The sequence below is a fragment of the Pipistrellus hanaki genome (assembly GCF_964339955.1).
Source record: "Pipistrellus hanaki genome assembly, chromosome: 2".
Taxonomy (NCBI): Eukaryota; Metazoa; Chordata; class Mammalia; order Chiroptera; family Vespertilionidae; genus Pipistrellus; species Pipistrellus hanaki.
This window is the reverse complement of record NC_140504.1, coordinates 54,473,556-54,494,066: the sequence shown is the minus strand read 5'-3', so window position 1 is coordinate 54,494,066 and position 20,511 is coordinate 54,473,556. Positions and strand designations below refer to the sequence as shown.

General features: G+C 34.2%; 1 protein-coding gene across 6 annotated transcripts in view; it reads left to right on the top strand.

Annotated features, from left to right (window-relative positions):
* The window catches only part of STXBP5L (syntaxin binding protein 5L), a 157,491-nt gene that overhangs the window by 66,760 nt on the left and 70,220 nt on the right, over positions 1-20,511 (top strand). For all 6 annotated transcript variants that reach the window (XM_084871511.1, XM_084871510.1, XM_084871509.1 and 3 more), the window contains 4 exons: positions 278-432; positions 4,384-4,456; positions 14,459-14,606; positions 15,454-15,521. In XM_084871511.1, coding sequence (XP_084727637.1) covers positions 278-432; positions 4,384-4,456; positions 14,459-14,606; positions 15,454-15,521 — 444 coding nt within the window. The remainder of the gene's footprint in view (positions 1-277; positions 433-4,383; positions 4,457-14,458; positions 14,607-15,453; positions 15,522-20,511) is intronic.

Below are 20,511 nucleotides of genomic sequence, written 5' to 3'. Positions count from 1 at the left end.
ATCAACATCTTAAGACTGATTAATTAATAATTTTAATGGTGAAAATATATGTTCATTAAAAGGAAAATGGAAAAATAGTAAATTGTTGGGTGATATATTTTGGGACAGGAAAGACTTTGTTCTCCTGTGTAGTTACATTTCAATTCCTACAGAGTACTGCCTGTAGGAATTGAAAGAGGAAAATGCACTGAATTTGGTCAAGTTTATTGGCTCAATCCTGTGACATTGTGTCATCTAAAATGACTTCTCAGTCTTATTAACTTTTTTTCCTATACAGCGAACCATTTATAATATTTTCTGGTGGACTGTCCTATGACAAAGCTTGCAGAAGACCAAGTTTAACCATCATGCATGGAAAAGCAATTACAGTACTTGAAATGGATCATCCTATTGTTGAATTTCTAACTTTATGTGAAACACCCTATCCTAATGGTAAGTAACTAAAATGGAACTACTTATGTTGAAAAATAATTTTTTGAAATAAGTTCCTAACAAAATTAAGCTTAAATATTTTTAGTTTTGACAGCTGTCACCTACTGTGGTACAACACTGTGAGCAACAGGGGCTGGCGCAGGTTCTGCAACTGTACCTACTTGACGAACTGGAAGTAAAACAGATGTAGTGCAGCAGTGCTGGAGTTTCAGGTTCAATATCAGGTAAGTGCTTTAAACTTTGATAAGGATGGTGGAAGCTGAGCTGGGAGGGTTCTATAGGGGTCCAGGGTGAAATCACTTGGGGAAATTGAGGTCTCCTAATAGCCTCTCCTAGACCAGCTCCACCCATCCCATTCTAAAGCCAATCAAAGTTAAAGCACTTACCTAATATCAGTGATCTGTAACTCTGGTGGTGCTGCATCTGTTTCACATCTGGCTTTGCTTCAGATGCAACTGCAGCACCTCTGATTACTCTGGGATTGCTGATGTGTGGTTAGTGATTTATTTCAATTTTGAGAATAATTTTCTGAAGGATATGCAGGAGGAGAGGTGCTTACATATTTTTATCAGCCCAAATTTAAAGACTTCTTATAAACATAAAAAATAATCTAAACTATATGTAAATTACATAATGGAATCTAATAATAATAATGAAATATTTTAATAATGAAATCTAAACATTTAAAAGGGTGAAACATAAAAAAAAGGAAGTATGAGTTTATGATTAAAACATAGTATACATACATTCCCACATATCGATATTCCCACACTGGACTTGGAGACTTAGACTTGCAGAATATTTGGGTTTGTGATTTTACCTCTGCCATTTCCTAGCTACGTGACCTTGGATAAGTAGTCACTTTATGTTTGAGTTTCATTTATCATTGGTAGAAAGAGAATAATAATACTGATTCCAAATGATTATTGGAAGGCTAAAGTGAATGTGCTTTATAAACTAAGAAGATAAGTTGTGGGTTTTATTATTCATATTAATTTGTTTTATTCTTTGGTTTCATGTTTTTTTAAATGGGAGATGACAATCAAAGTGGCACTTTATTTCTAGAATTCCTGGGGATAGATAAATTACCTGTGTTAACAAATATTTATGGGATGCTTCTATGGCCTCAATACTGTAAGAACTTTTTGAGAATACTGATGAAGTATGAAACTGATCTCTGGTGTCAAATTATATAAAATATGGTCAGATGAGGAAGATAATTATGACAAGTTTAAAAAATATGACATCTTAAGTTTTTAAGTTATACTAATTTCAGGCTATTCAAGTAGTCGGTGACTGAACTATTCATGCAAAGGTTTATGGGAAGAGGATTTAGATAGGCTTTGAAGAATGACTGAAATCTTAAAAAAGGATATTGAGTAAATGTTTTAGAAATTGTGAGGTAAGCATGAGGTCAGTTTAGACAAATAACTGAAAGCCTTTGGAGGTATTTGAAAATAGGGAGTTACAGAGGAATTGGGAGGAAATACTAAAATGAAAGAAAGCAGTGTTTTTAGTATGATTTACCCAAAAGGAGTTTGTGGGTTTGAAGAAAGACAGACACTGAAATCTAAAAAATTCCAGATTTCAGCTGGGAAGCCTTTGTGATAAGTGCTTTAAAATGGTCAAGATATGAAACAGAGTACTGCCTGTAGGAATTGAAAGAGGAAAATGCACTGAATTTGGTCAACAATTGAATTAGGAGTGACATGGTAGATGAGTCAAAGATAACAAATTTTAAGAATAGTGGTTACATCTTAGTAATAGTTTTTTGAAGGAGAGAAAGAAAGTCTAATTATGGAGTTATTTAGAGAATAGGAAATACCTGTAATATTTATTTATGAACATCAGAATATAGATGTTCTTTGAAGTTATGAGAATGAATGATAAAGAAAGGAAGAAAGAACAGAGGACCAAAAACTGAGTTTATGAAAATTCCTCCCCATTAAAGAGCCTAGAGAAAGATGTTTATGCCAGTAATAAAAACTCAAAATGTGTGCTTACAAAAATCAAACACTATGTGTGTGTTTATATATAAATTTCTATACATCAGTAGAAATTTTAGGACAATTTCTAGAAATATTAAATAAATTATAAATGTTTTGTAACCAAGTCTAATCAACTTCTAAGCCACGTATATATCTGCTTTTCAGAGAATTGGTAATGCAGATGGAGCTTTTTTTGGGTCAAAGTTAGAAGAAATAGTTTAACTTTTTTCAGTAAAATATAAATGTACTTTATTAACTATTTCTAATTAAAATAATACATGAAAGTGTTAGAAAAATACCCTTCAATACATAACAATATATAATGAAAATTTTCTCTCTCTACCCTTTCAGAGGCAATCACTATTACTAAAATTCTTATGTAGTCTCCTAAAAATAATCTGTGCTTTTCAACAGGTCATTTTCCTAAAGAGGGGGGAGAAGAAAAAGAAGAAACTAGTAGCATAAAATTTCAATGTTCTTCCCATTGAAAAACAAAACAAAAAATAAAAACAACCCAGAAGTATTGAAACAATGTTGAAAAACAATTTTTCAGAAATAAGACAGAAGGGGAAAAGAGCCTCAGTTTAAGAACAGTTTGAGTAGCAAGCAGTGTGACTGCCTACTGCCACATAGATAGGCACCAAAAATTGGCACGCTCCTTCTGAGTTTTAGGGGTGTTGGTTTAGTTTTTCTCTTACAGCATATGATCTATGAATAGTTTCTATAGCTTCGCAGGATTGGAAGGACCGTGAAAGCCATCTATTCCAGTTTCCCATCCAAGACTAGAATACTGTGGACAAAATTACTGCCATGTGATTGTTCAATTTAGGATTAAATACTAAACTGGCCAGTAGAAACTGCTGGTATAATGAAAGCAGGATGGGATTTAGAGTCAGGAATTCTGGGTTAAAATTTCAGCTCTATCACTAGCTTTGTAAACTTTTGCCAATCTTGTAACCATTTTGGACCTCAATTTTCCCTATGAAATAGGAAAATATTGATATCTGCTCTAGCTACTGAGAATCAAATAACATGTATGTAAAATGTTTTTGTAAAAACCTGTTCTTTGAATTTAGAATAACCCTTTAATTGTGGCTGCCCCTTATTCTTTATTATAGATGAAAAGCAATGTCTTCCCTGACCACTACAACTAAATTAGTGCTCTCACTCCAACCACAGTAATTTCTTATATCATTGTCCATGTTATTTTTTTATAGATCACATTACTTGTTCATGGTTTGTATACATCCTTAGAGTGTAAACTCCATGAGAACATGGACCTTGTCAACTTTATTCTCCATATATCCTTTGTTCTTACAAAGTTTCTAGAACATATTGAAGAAAAGAAGGGATGAATAGAGAAAGAACAAGTTGAATTTTAAGAACTTGAAAAATCCTAGACTATCCTTAGATTCTCTGCTTTTTTGAGGTGTATACCATTTGGCACATAGTAGGCAATCTTTAAAACCATGTCAAATCACACTGAATAGAAAGTAATTTTTTTAGTATTAGTGTTGGTCTCATAGGGAAATAAATATGTATCATAGATCAGGAAAAGCAGACTACTATTTCTTTAGTATATCTCCTTGCAGGCAGGAAATTAAATCAAATGTAAGGTTATAGAAGAATAAGTGTTTATGAGAGGGAGATGACAGACTTGCTCTACTCAAATAATCTATCTCCACCTTATTATTTTTAAGATATATTTAACTCTATGCTATGCAACTTCTCTCTCTCTTTTTTTTTTTTCTTGTTCCCTGTAATGGGCATAAACATTAAATTTAAGAAATACAACCTATATGTTTTTTAAAGTACTCTTCATACTTCTTACTTGGCCTCATATTTTGGTCTTCTCAAATCATTTAAATAACATTTGTACAGCAGATAAAGGAAGTGTAAGTTTGGTGATTTTATAGAATGTGAAATATGAAAACTTTTTCTTTTTTTTTTTTTTAACTTGTAGAATTTCAAGAACCCTATGCAGTCGTAGTACTTCTGGAGAAAGATCTCATTGTAGTTGATTTGACACAAAGCAAGTAAGTTATGCATGTTGAGAATACCACTAACTATTTTAAATCTGTTCATTACAGTTAGAATACTGGAGGACATTATAAATAATTGACATTAGTATTTTTAGATGGCAAATATTCTTTTATGTGGACTATTGTTTTGCTAGAATCACAGAAGTGTAATTAAGTTCAATAATGAAAACTAAACTGGAAAAGTGAAGAGAACATCAAAGAGATTTTAAAGGCAGCACCTAATGCTTAGAGAATAAGAACAAACAAAATGGATCACATTCCTGCTATTTCCCTAAACAAAAGCAGCTGTTATGAAAAAAAAAAAAATGTACAGTGTACTATGTGGCCATCTGATAGTCTAAAGGAAAATGGTACATGATAAAAGTATTATTGGACTACTTTATCAGTTAATACAAAAGAGTAGGATAGGATGTTGGAGGCAGATGAGATGGAGGTCCTCTTTTACTTTTTAAAAAATTTCTCATGTTGTTGTGGGCAACGGGAACAAATAGAAAATATTGCTGTAAGAGTGGTGCTGTCCACTCCTTTAAAATGGACAATAAAACATACACTTGAAATTGATAAACTCTGTCTTCCTTGCTACATATATTCATTGTAAATGATGTTAAGTATAAAACTGATTTCCCCTCATTCTGTGCTCTGGACCAGCAAATCTTTAGTTAGCTGCTGCTGCTTTTTTCCCCCCTTCTTGTTTATTGATTAAGTTATTACATATGTGTCTTTATCCCCCCATGTTTAATTTTGTTTGTTATTGTTAATCCTCACTGAGGATATTTTTCCATTGATTTCTTTTTTTAAAGAGAGAGTGAAAGGTAAGGAGACAGAGAAACATCAACATGAGAGACATATTGAGTGGTTGCCTCCCACACGCACCCAGATCAGGGCGGGGGATCAAGGATCCAGACTGTAGCTAAGGTACGTGTCCTTGACCAGAATCAAACCCAGGAGCCTTCAGTCTGTAGGTCTAAATTCTATCCACTGAGCCAAACCAGCAAGGGCTTCATTTAGCTTCTTATATATGTGGAACTTTTGTATATTTCTCAATCCTCTGCATGGAACAATCTCTTTCTTATTCTCATTATTAATGTCTTATTTATAAGTCTCTAATCAGATATCATTTTCTCAGTGAAAAACCTCTTTATCTATATAATTTGGTCAAGTATCCTATTAAGGAGTTTCATAGTTCCCATATTTATCTTCTTCATAGCTTTTGACAAAGATTAAATTTTCCATTTCTTATTAGTTTAACGACTGTCTCCTGCCAGACATTGGGCTTCAAAGTGAAGACGGGGCTTTGTCTCCACATGGAGTATGACAAAGGCAAATGAGACGTCTCTAATATCTTAGCAACATTTACATGGAAATTTAAATGCAGTCAACTGTGCTTTTGAGGAGGTTTTGGTTCAGCTCTCAAATCTCAATAGCTTGATGCAGTCTCTTATGAGAACACTCAGAAGGTATCTTCTTAAACAACAAACCTATTTTTACTGGTGGAGCCCTCTTAATAACTGTGACTTCATGGGACTGATAACCAATTACATCTTTCTTACTCTCCCTCTATGTGTAACAGTTTCTCTGTTTTCACATTAGTAGTCCATATTTCTGTTTTATCACTGTTAGCTCTAACATTAATAAAAGCTCCATATACATCATCACTGTAGTCATCAAAAGACTCTCCAATAAAGCACAGCCCTATCTCTAGCATTTGAGGTCACTTGTCTCTGCTGTTTGTTTCATGTACTTAGCCATCATCCTTCTTGTTTGTTTTTCTCATCTTCCCCTATAGTCTCAATATCATCCTTAAAGATCAGTAGCCACAGACAGGCATTAAATTACTAGATAACTTAATATGGTTATACAGAGCTTAGAAGTCTTTAACAATAACAAACTAAGAAATCAGCCAAAGGTTTACTTGCCAAATTTTGCTTTTATCATTTTTTAAAAATTAGAGCACCCATCTGTTCTATAAAGGATGTTTACTATAGTGTTCTGGGTTAGCAACCTCCTGCTTAGATTCTGTAGGCAGGGGGTTGGGAGTTGGGTGGTTTCCAATTCCATAGTAGGCATCTTAGGTCAATCTCTGTTGTAAAATTTATGTGATAAGAGACACATAACAAAAGTTACCATTTTTATACATTTATTTTTATGCTTTTCATTACCTTTTATATGTATGTGAACTTATATTTTGTTTGCAAGTTTTTATTTAACATTTCATCTTTTTCAGCACTATGTTTTAAAATCTATGTGAGATTTCCATTTCATTGTCTATTACAAGAATTTTAACATCAAAAATTTAATATATTCTTTTCCCTTCAAAATTCTTAGCTTTCAGCCATGTTTAATGTTAACATCAATTTTCAGATTTGGACTCTTTCTATTTTTAAAAATAACTTTTTATTTTTCAATTAGAGTTGACATATAATACTAGTCTCAGGTGTATGACATAGTGATTAGACATTTATATAACTTACTAGGTGATTATCCTGATAAATCTAGTGCACATCTGACATCATATGTAGTTATTAAAATATTATTGCTTATATTTCTTATACTACCAGGTGTACCAGTAAATAATGCAGATTTTTTTAGTAGACAGAGTTACACATATGTTTGATATATATGCAATTTGATATGTATGCTATTTTGTTGTATTGACAGCAAGCTTCAAAACTTCATATGTCAAATTTTCTGAATGTGTTAACATCATATATATTTTTATGTTTAAAAACATCAAATTTCATGCAAAAAAAGAGCATTTGCAGGAAGTTTCAATTCATTATTTTGAAGAAAAGATCAGCTCATTGTGTACTTTGGGAAGCTTATGGTGAACATGCTTCATCTCAAGATACTTGTGAACACTGGTTTATCATAAATGCTTTAAAAGTATTGATTTCTATGTGAAAGACAAAGAATGTCCAAGTCAACCAAAAAAAGTTTGAAGACCAACAATTACAAGCATTATTGGATGAAGATGTCAAACTCAAAAACAACTTGCAGAAAGATTAAACGTTGCTTAGCAAACAATTTCTGATCATTTTCAAGCAATGAGAAATATTTTAAAGGAAGAAAAATGAGTACCACATCAATTGAACAAAAAGCAAATGGAAAAACAAAAAGTCATCAGTAAAATGTTGCTTCAATGGCATGAAAGAAAGTCTTTTTTGCTTTGAATTGTGACTGGTGATGCAAAGTGGATTTATTTTGAGAATCCCAAATGCACAAAATCATGGGTTGATCCAGGTCAACCATCAACATCGACTGCAAGGCCAAATTGCTTCGGAAAGAAGACAATGTTCTGCGATTGGTGGGATCAGGAAGGTATGGTGTATTATGTGCTTCTATAACCAGGTCACTGATCTCTACCAACAACAAATAATCAATTTGAACCACGATTTGGTTGCAAAATGACCAGAATGGGCCAGAAGACATGGCAATGTAATTTTGCTTCATGATAACACACCATCACACACTTCAAAACCAGTTAAAGACATGTTAAATGGTCTTTCCTAGGAAGTAATAACCACTCACCATATTCACCAAACCTTACTCCTTTATATTACCACTTGATCCGATTGATGGCATGCGAACTTTCTGAACAGCACTTCAAAACTTATGAAGAAGTAGAAAATTGGTTCTCTGAATGGTTTGCCTCAAAATAAGAAAAGTTCTATTGAGACAGTATCCACAAATTACCTGAAAGATGGGGGTAGTGTGTAGCTAGCAATAGACATTACTTTGAATAAAGCATTTTTGATGTTTCTCTTGAAATAATCGTGTTTTCTTTTATTACAAAATCCCCATTATTGACCGGTACACCTAGTATATTTTACATCCTCATGACTGCTTTGTAATTATCAATTTGTACTGTATTAATCTCTTCTCCTTTCTCCCGAATTCCCCGACCGTCCTACTACAATATTTGGCAACCATCAAAATGTTCTCCGTAATTATAACTTTGTCAACTTGTTGTTTTTTTTATAATTCACATATAAGTGATATTATATGGCATTTAACTTTCTCTGATTTATTTCACTCAGCACAATATCCTCTAGATCTATCCATGTTGTTGCAGATGACAATATTTCATTTTTTATGACTCGGTAATATTCCATTGCATATACACTGAGTGGTCAGATTATTATGATCACCTGACATTTGTAGGTAAGTTAGCTGTACACTGCATCATATGGAATATGGAAGCCAAAGGCCTGTTTGCACACCTTTGCTGTCTGCAGTTACCAAGATAAAACGTTTTCAATTCACATGGGAACACAAGGATTGGACAGTTGAGCATTGGAAAAAAGTCATATGGTCCAATGAATCACATTTCCAGTTGCATCATGCAAATGGCAGAGTGAGAATTTTGCAGAAACAGCATGAAAGCATGCACCACACATGCATGAGTACAACCCTTCGAGCTGGTGGGGGCAATGTAATTTTTGGGGGCATGTTTTCATGGCATGATTTGGGCCCTTTAATTCATGTGGAACAATGTCTGAATAGCATAACATACCTAAGTATTGTTGCTGATCAAGTTCATCCTATCATGTTGGTGGCATATCCCAATGGAGATGGCTTCTTCCAACAAGACAATGCACCATGCCACTGTGCTCATATTGTGCAGGAGTGGTTTCAAGAACATGAGGGAGACTTTACCATACTTAGGTGACCCCCACAATCACCATATCTCAATCTAATTAAGCATTTGTGGGACGAAGTTAAAAGAGCCATCAGGCAGCTTGTTCCACAACCATCAAATTTCACAGAACTGGATAGTGCTAACAGGCATGGTGTCAGATTCCTCGCATCACCTTTCAACATCTTGTGGAGTCAGCGCCAATAAGAATTGCCACAATATTGAAGGCAAAAGGTGGCCCAACAAAATACTGATGGGGTAGTCATAATAATCTGGCCACTCAGTGCATATGTGCCACAACTTCTTTATCCATTCATCTCTTGATGGACACTTAGATTGCTTCCATATCTTGTATATTATAAATAGTGCTACAGTGAACATATAGATAAATATAACTTTTTAAATTAGTGTGTTGAGTTTTCTCAGATAAATACCCAGAAGTGGAATTATTGGGCCTTTCTTTGTCTCTTGTTAAAGTCTTTATTTTACAGTTTATTTAATCAAGTATAAGTACCGGTAATGCTACCCTAGATCTTTTACTTTTTTTGTTTTTATATTGTGAAATATATTTTTCCATCCCTTTACTTTCAATCACCCTATGTCTTTTGATTGGAGCATTTCATCAATTTTCAATTAAAGTAATTATTGAGAGATATATTGTTATTGCCCTTTTATTATTAATATTTTTATTTTTTTATTCTTAAAGAAGACTCTTCAATGTTTCTTGTAATACTGGTTTGGTGATAATGAACTCTTTTAGTTTTTTTCTTTTTGGGAAGCTCTTCATCTCTCCTTTGATCCTAAATAATAACTTTGCTGGGTAGTAATCTTGGTTGTAGGTCCTTGCTTTTCACCTCTTTAAATATATCACACCAATCTCTTCTGGCCTGCAAATATTCTGTTGAAAAATTAGCTGTCAGTCTTAAAGGAGCTCCTTTATAAGTAAGTAACTGCTTTTCTCTTGCTGATTTTAAGATTTTCTCTTTGTCTTTAAACTTTAGCATTCTAATTAAGTTGTAACTTAGTGTGGGCCTCTTTGGGTTCATCTTGGTTGGGACTCTCTGTGCTTTCTGGGCTTGTATGTCTATTTCCTTGACGAGATTAGGGAATTTTTTTCATTATTATTTCTTTAAATAGGTTTTCACTTCCTGTTCTCTCTCTTCTCCTTCTGGTATCCACATGATGTGAATGTTGGAATGTTTGATGTTGTCCCACAGACCCCTAAAACAGTCTTCATATTTTTGTATTCTTTATTCTTTTTGCTGTTCTGATTTGGTGTTTTCTGTTACTTCATCTTCTAAATTGTAGGTTCAATTCTCTGCTTCATCTAATCTGTTGATTCCCTCCAATGTATTCTTCATTTATGACTGGTACTTTTTATGTTTTCTTTTTCCATTTTTATGTTTCCTTTATATTTGTTGAAGTTTTCACTGAGATCTTTGAGCATCCTTCTAACCAGTATTTTGAACTCTGAATCTTACAGCTTTCTCTTCTCCATTGGGTATAGTTCTTTTTTTTTCTTTTTTTTTTTTTTTTGGACTTTTGTTCTGTTCTTTCACTTGGGACATGTTTCTTTGTTTTCCTATTTTGGCTGCCTCTCTGTATTTGTTTTTATGTATTAGGTAGAGCTGCTACACTTACCAGTCTTTGTAGAGTGGCCTTATGTAGTAGGTATCCTATGGGGTGTAGTGGCATAGTTCACCTGAGTCAGTGTTCCAGGAGTATACCCTTATTTGGGTTGTGTGTGTCCTGTTATAGTTGAGCCTTGATTACAGTTGGCACATCAATGGTAAGGATTGACCTTCAGGCTGATTGATTGTGAAGACTGGCTGTGACTACACTAGAGGAGATGTCACACAAAGGCTTACCCTATGGAGTAAAATTTGCTTTGCTGCTCAGTCTTTCCTTTGAGTGTATCATTTGTGGAGGTGGTTGGGTGGTTTGAAGCTGATCACTTGGTGTATTGCTCCTATGGCCTCTTGGGAAATGCAGGCCAAGGTCTCTGCTGCCTGTGCCATACCCAGGGCCACTTGATATTATCTTCAAAATGATCTGCAGGTGGATGTCACTTGTGCTGGACTTGAAAGTGCCTGGGAGAGGCTAAAGTGTGAAATGAGGCAAGCTGTTGCTAGTGGTGAGCTTGGGACTGCTAAGAAAAAGGTACAGAGCACCTAAAGGGCACAGGATGCTTGTTTGGGATTGTGAACCTTTGAGAGATTTTAGGAAATTCCACAGCATGAGTTGCTATAGGCCATTTGTATGGAAAAGTCACTGGAAGTTATTTGGATGGGTTCAGAAGTTGGGTGCTGTATAGCTAATGGAATCAGTAAGGTAGGGGCAGTATTAGCCAGGTTGAAGGAGATTCATATGGTGCCCAGCTGCACCCACATGGGAAGAACTTAGAAAAGAAGCAATGTCAGTACTGTACTTTTATCTGGGGGGGAAAGTTTCCACTCTAGCTCTTGCCCTGAAGCAAGACAATTCAATTCCTCCCTGTATGTTCCTGGCATCTTTCGAGTTCAGAGTAATTGAATCCATCAACAATAAGTTTGTGTTTAGGTCCTGTAAGAAGAATGCCTGTGACTCCAGGGGCCCTCTAACTCACTCAGCCACAATCTCTGCTGGTTTTCAGAGCCAGAAGTTATGGGAGCTTCTCTTCCTGGTTGTGGAACCCTGGGCTGGGGAGCCTGATGGTGAGTTTGGACTTCCTGCTTCCAAGGGAGGATCTTTGAGCCCAGATATTCCTGCTGATTTTGGACTGCCACACATAGGTGTGGGGCCAGTCCTTTCCACTTCTTCTTCCCTGATACCGGACTCAACGTGGTTTCTTTTATATATCCTTATTTATAGGACTTCTGTTCAGTTAGACTTCAGGTGGGTCTCCATGATGGGTTGTTCTGTAGTTTAGTTGTTATTTTGATGTGGTCATGAGAGGAGGTGAATACTTTATTTACATACTTCACCATCTTTTCTAGAAACCGAGACACCATTTTTTTCTTTTTTTTAATTCCACACTATATTTTTATTTTTTTAATTAAATATATTTTACAAGTTTAATTTTTCAGTTACACTTTATTTTCAATAGCATTTGTATTATTTTTAGTGTACAGCATAGTGATTAGATAATCATATACTTTACAAAATGTTCCCTCCAATATTTCTAGTACACATTATACCATACATGATTATTATAATAATAATAATAACTATATTTCCTATACTGAATTTTACATCCTTATCACTATTTTATAACTACCAGTTTGTACTAAATCCCTTCACTGTTTTAACCCATCCCTTTAATCCCTTCCTATCTGTCAATCAATATTTTGTTCTCTGTATCTAGGAATATGTTTCTGTTTTGTTTGTTCTTTTTTTCCTTTAGATTCCACTTATAAGAGCAGTCATATGGTTTTTGTCTTTCTCTGTATGACTAGTTTCACTTAGCATAATAAATAACTTCTAGATCCATCTATCCTGTCATGAGTACTTGTGGGGGATGGGAGCCTGGCTGATTTGCACTCCCAGATGATATGTGAGCTCCTCTTCCTGGCACTGGTGTCCAGACTGGGCAGCCTGGTGGGGGACTGAAACTCCTCATTCCTCAGGGGGGATATCCCTCTGGATCCTCAATTGTTACATGTAGGAGCAGGCTGGTTCATTTTGTGTCTCTTCCCCTTCTACCAGTCTCTATGTGTCATCTTTTATATATCTTATATGACTTAAATTCTCCTAATTTTCAGATGGTAATTCAGGTTGATAATACTATAGTTTAGTTATTATAGGTGGTAATGGGAGGACATGAGTGCAGCTTCCATCTTCTCTGCCGTCTTGGTTGGAATTTCTGAGCTCCTTCCTTTCTTCCTTTCTTCCTTCCTTCCTTCCATCCCCATATTTAATCTTCTATATAAAAGCAAACATTAGGGCTTACAAATTTTTTTCTTTTCTTGGTTTCTTGGATTTGTAGCTTTGTTTACATTTCCATAGCAACCAATTTACACTTTTACATCTAAATTCCTATAATACATATTTAATTGTTATTTCTTTCTTAAGTATCTTTTTCTATGCTCTTTACCAATATACTAAAATATTTAATGCAAACATTTTTACAATATTGTTCACCTTGTCAGAAGTCTATCATGGCAACCACTTACTATTATCAGATGCCAAGTTGTAGATCCATTTAGTTTATTTCAGTTCTTTCATCTAAGAAATATTGATAAATTCTACTCTGAAAGGGGGGATCGCTGATCCATGCAGTTTAACCTACTTGCCATTTTTTAAACACAGCTTGTTTCTTCTCACCTGATTTTGCATATACTGCTATTCCTTTCTGTAGCAAGTACACACACACACACACACACACACACACACACACACTATATTCTCTGAAGATTGAACTAAGTTATTTATTAAGTTCTTAACAGTGAGGGGAGGAAATTATTTTTATTTTTAAATATATTTTCATTGATTTCAGAGAGGAAGGAAGAGAGATAGAAACATCAATTATGAGAGAGAATCATTGATTGATTGCCTCCTGCATGCCCCCTACTGGGGATCAAGCCCGCAACCTGGGCATGTGCCCTTGGCCAGAATTGAACCTCGGACCCTTTACTCCACAGTCTGATGCTCTATCCAACTAGGGCTGGGAAATTATTTTTAATAGCCCCCAACTACACATTATATCAGAACTAACATGATTACACAAACCTGGAATAACCTGGAATAGATGGAACGTAGAATAATATTTGGTTCCTTCTACTGCAGTGCCTGGTACATCTGGTACATAAGAGCTGCACAATATATTGTGGCTATAAGAATTATAATTTAATTTGGTCCTATTAAACTTATATGCCTTTTAAAATTATAGTAGACTTGAGGATATAGAATTTACTGAATCCATAAGTCTGCATTATCACTATGTTTTCTAGTTTGCATAGGAAATTATCTTAAACATGCTATAATCATGCATATCTTTCAATTACTCTTGCAAAAAAAATACAAAAACAAAAACTCACTTAAATATTACCTCCTTTGAAAAACATGTCAAACTTACTAAGAAGATATTTTCATACTTATAAGTATGTTATATAAATATTTAGATAAAAATAATATTACTGTGGAATTTTTGAATTATGAAAGAAAATTCATTATTCAAGTAAAATTCTACCAATATTTATATTTCATTTTATGGATAAGTACTTAAAAATCATTGTTATTATATGATTCTTATTTTGTGATGCTTAAAAAATAATTAAGTGAAATACATAATTAAAATATAGAATATTTTAGGGTGTTTTATAAAAGTTATTTTAATTTTTGTCATTGAAAAATGCACTTAATATATTGTGTTTATCTATTAGCTTTCCAATCTTTGAAAATCCATATTCCATGGACATACATGAGTCACCAGTTACGTGCACAGCCTACTTTGCTGATTGCCCACCAGATTTGATACTAGTACTCTATGCTATAGGAGTCAAGCATAAAAAACAAGGATACAGTAATAAGGTAAAAGTAACAAAAATAAATTGTCTTGTATTCATATTCATATCATGTGATCACATTTTTTTGTTATATTGTTTTCAGACTTTTCATAAAAGACTTGAAAATTTTTCTTGAGATTATAAGCTGGAATCAGTAAAAGACATAACCTCTGGAATTCAAATTTCCTAAATGCTACATAGCTTTATACTTATAGGAATATAAATATATTATATTTTATATATACTTATCTATCATATATATATATGATATATTTAAAAGAACTGATTTGGATTATAAGATATAACTTAGTTATTTTAGGTGAAGGGTTATGTTTTAAGAAATGTAAGTCTGCTCTTCCTAGTTAATCATTTTTTATCAGTCAGTGATTAATAAGACATAATTATCAAAAGCCATTTGTTAAATAACTTTGGAATTTCATCTACAGGATTCAAATACTTACAATTATAGTAGACCACCTATTATATTTTCTATTATTTGTACAAGGCTTAGGGGGTGGACAACTCAAGGAGGGCACAATTTACATTGTATTCCGTGTTAAATGGCACCAGAATAGTTTGGCAGTATACAGATTATGTGGAAAATATAACAACACTATATTTTTATGATTGAAAAACCTTATTTGACTTTTTAATCTTTGTTAAAATCAACATTTTTAAAGGTGATGGAATTATACACTTGGAATTACACATTTGGTTGAGAGAATTAAAGGTAGCTACATACTTCATCCTCCATTACTTTATAGCTACTGACTTATAAGAAAATATTTTATTTTAAAGTATTTTCATTTAAAATGTAGAAGTTATTCAAATTTTAAAAGTGAACATAAATTTTTCCTGGATAATATGTTTAGGAGTGGCCAATCACTGGAGGAGCTTGGAACCTTGGGACACAGACATATCCAGAAATTATTATTACTGGGTAAGTGGGATGTGATTTTTAAATTTATCAATTTATTATCAAATATATTTGATTGAATTTTTACAATTTCTCATAATTATGCTCTAGGCAGATTGACTGTTCAAGTAAAATAAAAATATAAGACACAAATGCTATCCAAAGATTATAACATTGGTGGAAGATAGAATGAAACCACTGAAATCATAGATATACAACAAAAATAATTAAGTGTAGATTGTAAGGGTAAGAGAAAGTAAAAAAAAAAAAGAAAAATTACAAGAGACTAGTCAAGGAAGAATTTCTTTGGAAATCAGATTATTAGCTTTAGAATGGCCCTTAACAACATCTCTTGGTTCTTGCCAAAGTCATTGTTCTATGTCTCATCAGGTAGTTACATAAAGTATGTTTCAAAATTTATAACACCAGAAATGTTACCATTTTCTATAGCAGCCTACTAAATGCTCTAATATTCAGAATGAAAACAGAGACATAGCAACAGATAAAGATGAGATTTAAAAGATAATAAGGTGTTCTGCTAATGGGATAGTAGAGTAGATGTACTTTTCCCTATTCTTCCCACTAAATTCAACTAAATACCCTGAATATTATATATTAAACAAACATAATATGACTGGAAAGGCTGTAAAGTCAGACTGGCAAGGCTCCCAAGTTCTACGGAATGACAAGGTGGTAAGTTTCCTGGGTTTTCCTTTTGCCTTATGTATTCCAGAATTGGAGCTGAAGAATCTGGCAACCTAGATCTGCCAATGGTCACACAAAAAATCAAACACCAACAAAAGCTAGTTCTCTATAGCCATGGATGAGCAAAGGGGCAGTTTATTGATACAGAAAATTCTTAGAAAATAATCCCTCTACTTCAGCTAATTGTCACCCCAACTCACTCAAGCAAAACAGACTGGGGAGCCTAGATTTTCAACCTCATTAGGCTGTAAAAAGGTGCTTCAGTTTCCTCCTGAGAGGAGTATCATTTTCTGACACTGAACTAAGGCTGAGTAGGAATCTGGGACTTTTAACTCTGCTTGGAGGTGATGAAACCCATCATCTGTGGGGTTACAGGAGTCATGTGGGGGGGCCAGAATTTTCACCACTGCCAAGCAATAATGAGCCCCATATCTTCTACTTTTGTGTCAGTGGAAATTCAGTGAATAAGGAGAGAACAGGACTAAAAAATGTATGTAAGAAAATGATTACTGAAATCTTTCCAAATTTGGCAGAAGACATGAACGTATAAATTCCAGAAACTGAATAAATCACAAGAAACCCACAAGTCACATCATAGTCAAACCTATGAACATTACACTAAGAAGAAAAAAAAAAATGAAAACAGCAAAAGAGAAATGACTATAGGGCAAAATCCTGTAGTCTCACCCTATGAATGATGGTGAATTTCTTATCAGAAACTGTAGAGGCCAGAAGGAAAACTAAATTTCAAGTGCTGCTAGAAAAAAACTGGCAACCCAAAATGTTATACCCAGCAAATTATCATTCAGGAAGGAAGGAAATATCAACAGTTTCTCAGAAGGAAACAGAGTTTGTCAGCATAAGACCTATCCTAAAAGAGTAGCAACTGGAAGTTCTCTAAGCAGAAAGCAAATGATAAAAGAAGGAAGCCTGGAATGTCAAGGAAAAACACAGTAAGCAAAAATAATGGGCTTTTTTTTCTCTTGACTTTTAAAAATTGTATTTCATGGTTGAATAAACATTATAGTTACATTGTCTGATGTAATTCTACATATATAGAGGGGAAATTTTTAAGACAAGTATAAATAGGAAATGGTAATGTATTGTAAAGGAAGGTGGGGGTTTTATACTCCCTTGGAAATGGTAATATGACACCAGTTGATTGTGGTAAGTTGTTTTACTTTAAGCAACCATTAAAAACAAACCAGTGCAAATAGATACACTGAAAAACACTGACACACCAAAATGGATGACTAAAATAATTCAGTTAACCCATAGGCAGGCAGAAAAAAAAACCCATGAAGTTCAAGTTTAAATGCTCTAAATACACCAATTCAAATTCACAGATTGGCAGAGAGGATTAAAAATTATGATCCAGAGTCAAGACAGTCCCTTCAAAAAATGGTGTTGGGAAAATTGGACAGATACATGCAAAAAAATGAAACTAGACCACCAACTTACACCATACACAAAAATAAACTCAAAATGGATCAAGGACTTAAACATACTATGAGAAACTATAAAAATACTATAGGAATCCATAGGCAGAAAAATCTGACATATGCCAAAGCAATTTCTTCATTGATACTACTCCTAGGGCAATGGAAACTAAAGAGAAAATAAACAAATGGGACTACATCAAAATAAAAAGCTTTTGCACAGCAAAAGAAACAATCAATAAAACAATAAGAAAGCCCAATGCATGGGAGAACATATTTGCCAATGATATCAATGATAAGGGTTTAATCTCCAACATTTACAGGGAACTTAAGAAAAAGCAGCTTAACAAAAAGAAGATAAACAACCCAATCATAAAAAGGCAACTGATCTAAATAGACACTTTTTGAAAGAAGACAGAAGGAAGGCCAAGAGTCATATAAAAACCTGTTCAAGTCACTAATCATCAGAGAGATGCAAATCAAAGCAAAAATACGGTACCATCTCACACTTGTCAGAATGGCTATTATCAAGTCAATAAATGACAAGTGCTAGCGAGGATGCGGGGGGGAAAAAAAGAAACCCTCATTCACTGCTGGTGAGATTGCAGACTGGTAAAGCCACCGTGGAGTACAGTGTGGAGTTACCTCAAAAAAATAAAAATAGAACTCCCATTTGACCCAGTGATCCTACCTAGGAATATATCCCAAAAGAAACTAGAAACACAAACCAGAAAGGATATATGCACCCCTATGTTCATAGCAACATAATTCACCATAGCTAAAATTTGGGAACAGCCTAAGTGCCCATCAGCAGATGAGTGGTTTAAAAAACTGTGGTACATCTACACAATGGAATACTACACTGCAGTAAAAATGAAGTTCTTACCTTTGCAACAACATAGATATACTAAGTGAAATAAGCCAGGCAGAGAAATATAAATATCACATGATCTCACTCATTTGTGGAATATATTGAACAACATAAACTAGTGAATAAAAATAGATCCAGAGACAGAGAAACATCAATCAGAATGTCAAACCTCAGGGAAGGTAGGGGACAGTAAGGGTAAGGGGGAGAGATCAACTAAAGGACTTATATGCATGCATATAAGCCTAGTCAATGAACACAGACAAAAGGGGGTGGGAGCATGAATGGAGGTAGGAGGTAATGGGGGAATAAGGACACATATGTAATACCTTAAAAAATAAAGAAATTTAAAAACAAAAAACATATGGCAATATCAAAAAAAAAATTATGATCCCACTTCATGCTATTTACAATACATTCACTTCAAATATAACAGTATGGTCAGGTTGAGAGAAAAGGAATTGAAAAAAATACTCCATAAAATAATTATGGAGAGTGACATCAGTAAGATGCCAGGATAGCCCTAGGCCTTATTTCTTCATGTAGACACTGACATAACAGTATATGGTTCAAAAGTTTTTATGAAAACTTGAGAAACAAGTAAAAAGTTGTAGTGCCCAGGCAAATTCAAAGCCAAGTTCAACTACATTGAAATGGGTTAAGATAGCTACTGAACTTTATTTCAACTAAGCTTCTCCACAAAATTGGTACAGCTTGTGTTTAGGAGGAAAGCCTAGCTTGCACCTTCTCTCATCAGAAGGAAAAAGAGAAGTAGAATATATACCCAATATTCTTGCTTTTCAGGGTTTTTTTTTCCCCCAAGAGATTAGTTTCTGTCTCACCTGAATCTGAGTACTGATGGAACTTGGGTCCCTGGGAGGTGCAGAGAGCAAAGAGGAACTCAGTGTTTGTTGAATTCCCCCCCCCCAAACTTGCAATACTGTAGATAACAGAGAGAGCATAATACTATAAACTCCTGAAGAAAACCAGCAAACTTCTCTAGTTGGGAAATTATATAAACACAAGTCCATAGAAGACCCATTCCCATTAAAGATTTGAGAATCCCAAATATTTCTATCTAAGCTGATTGGTAAATTTCTTCTCCTGTACAAAACCAGTTTATAAGAGGAGACTATATTTTCAAACGACAAATTCCCAACAAAGAAAAAGGGAGATGTGCCTCATCAAGGGAGAAAATAAACACACAGAAACTGATCCTCAAGAAAGAGAGATCTGTGGTCTGGCTAGTGTTTCTTAGTGGTTAGAGCATTAGCCCCAACACTGAAAGGCATTGGATTTGATTCCTGATCAAGGGTAGTACCTGGGTTATAGGTTCATTTCCGGGCCCCAGTGGGGCACATGCAGGAGGCAACCAATTGATATGTCTCCCTCACACTGATGTTTTAATGTCCCTCCCTCGCTCTCTTCCTCCTTCCCTCCTTCTCTCCTCTCCCCTGTCTTCTCTCCCCTCTCTCCCTCACTTCCACTTTATCTAAAAGCAGTGGGAAAATATCCTCAGGTAAGGATTAACAATAATAAAAAAAGAAGTAGGGATCTGTGAATTAACTTACAAATAATTCAAAATAATTATATTTATAAATCTCAGTGCACTACAAGAGAACACAGATAAACAGCTAGATGAAATTTTAAAAAATGAGGCATGAGTGAAATGAGAATATAAACAAAGAGAAACTATAAAAAGAATAAAAAAAGTTTGGAGCGCAAGAACACAATAATTGAATTGAAAAATGTACTAGAAGGGATCAACTTCAGACTTAATCAGAAGAATCGGTGAACTAGAAAATAGCTAATATGAAATTATAGAGTCAGAAGAAAAAAAGTGGATGAAAAATACTATGTCTGATATGGGGTTAATATCAAAAGTATGTGAAGAACACATAGAATTAAACATTTAAAAAATCCAATTAAAAAATGGGAAGAGGATCCAAATGGACATTTCTCCAAAGAAGACTTACAGATGGCCCACAGACACATGAAAAGA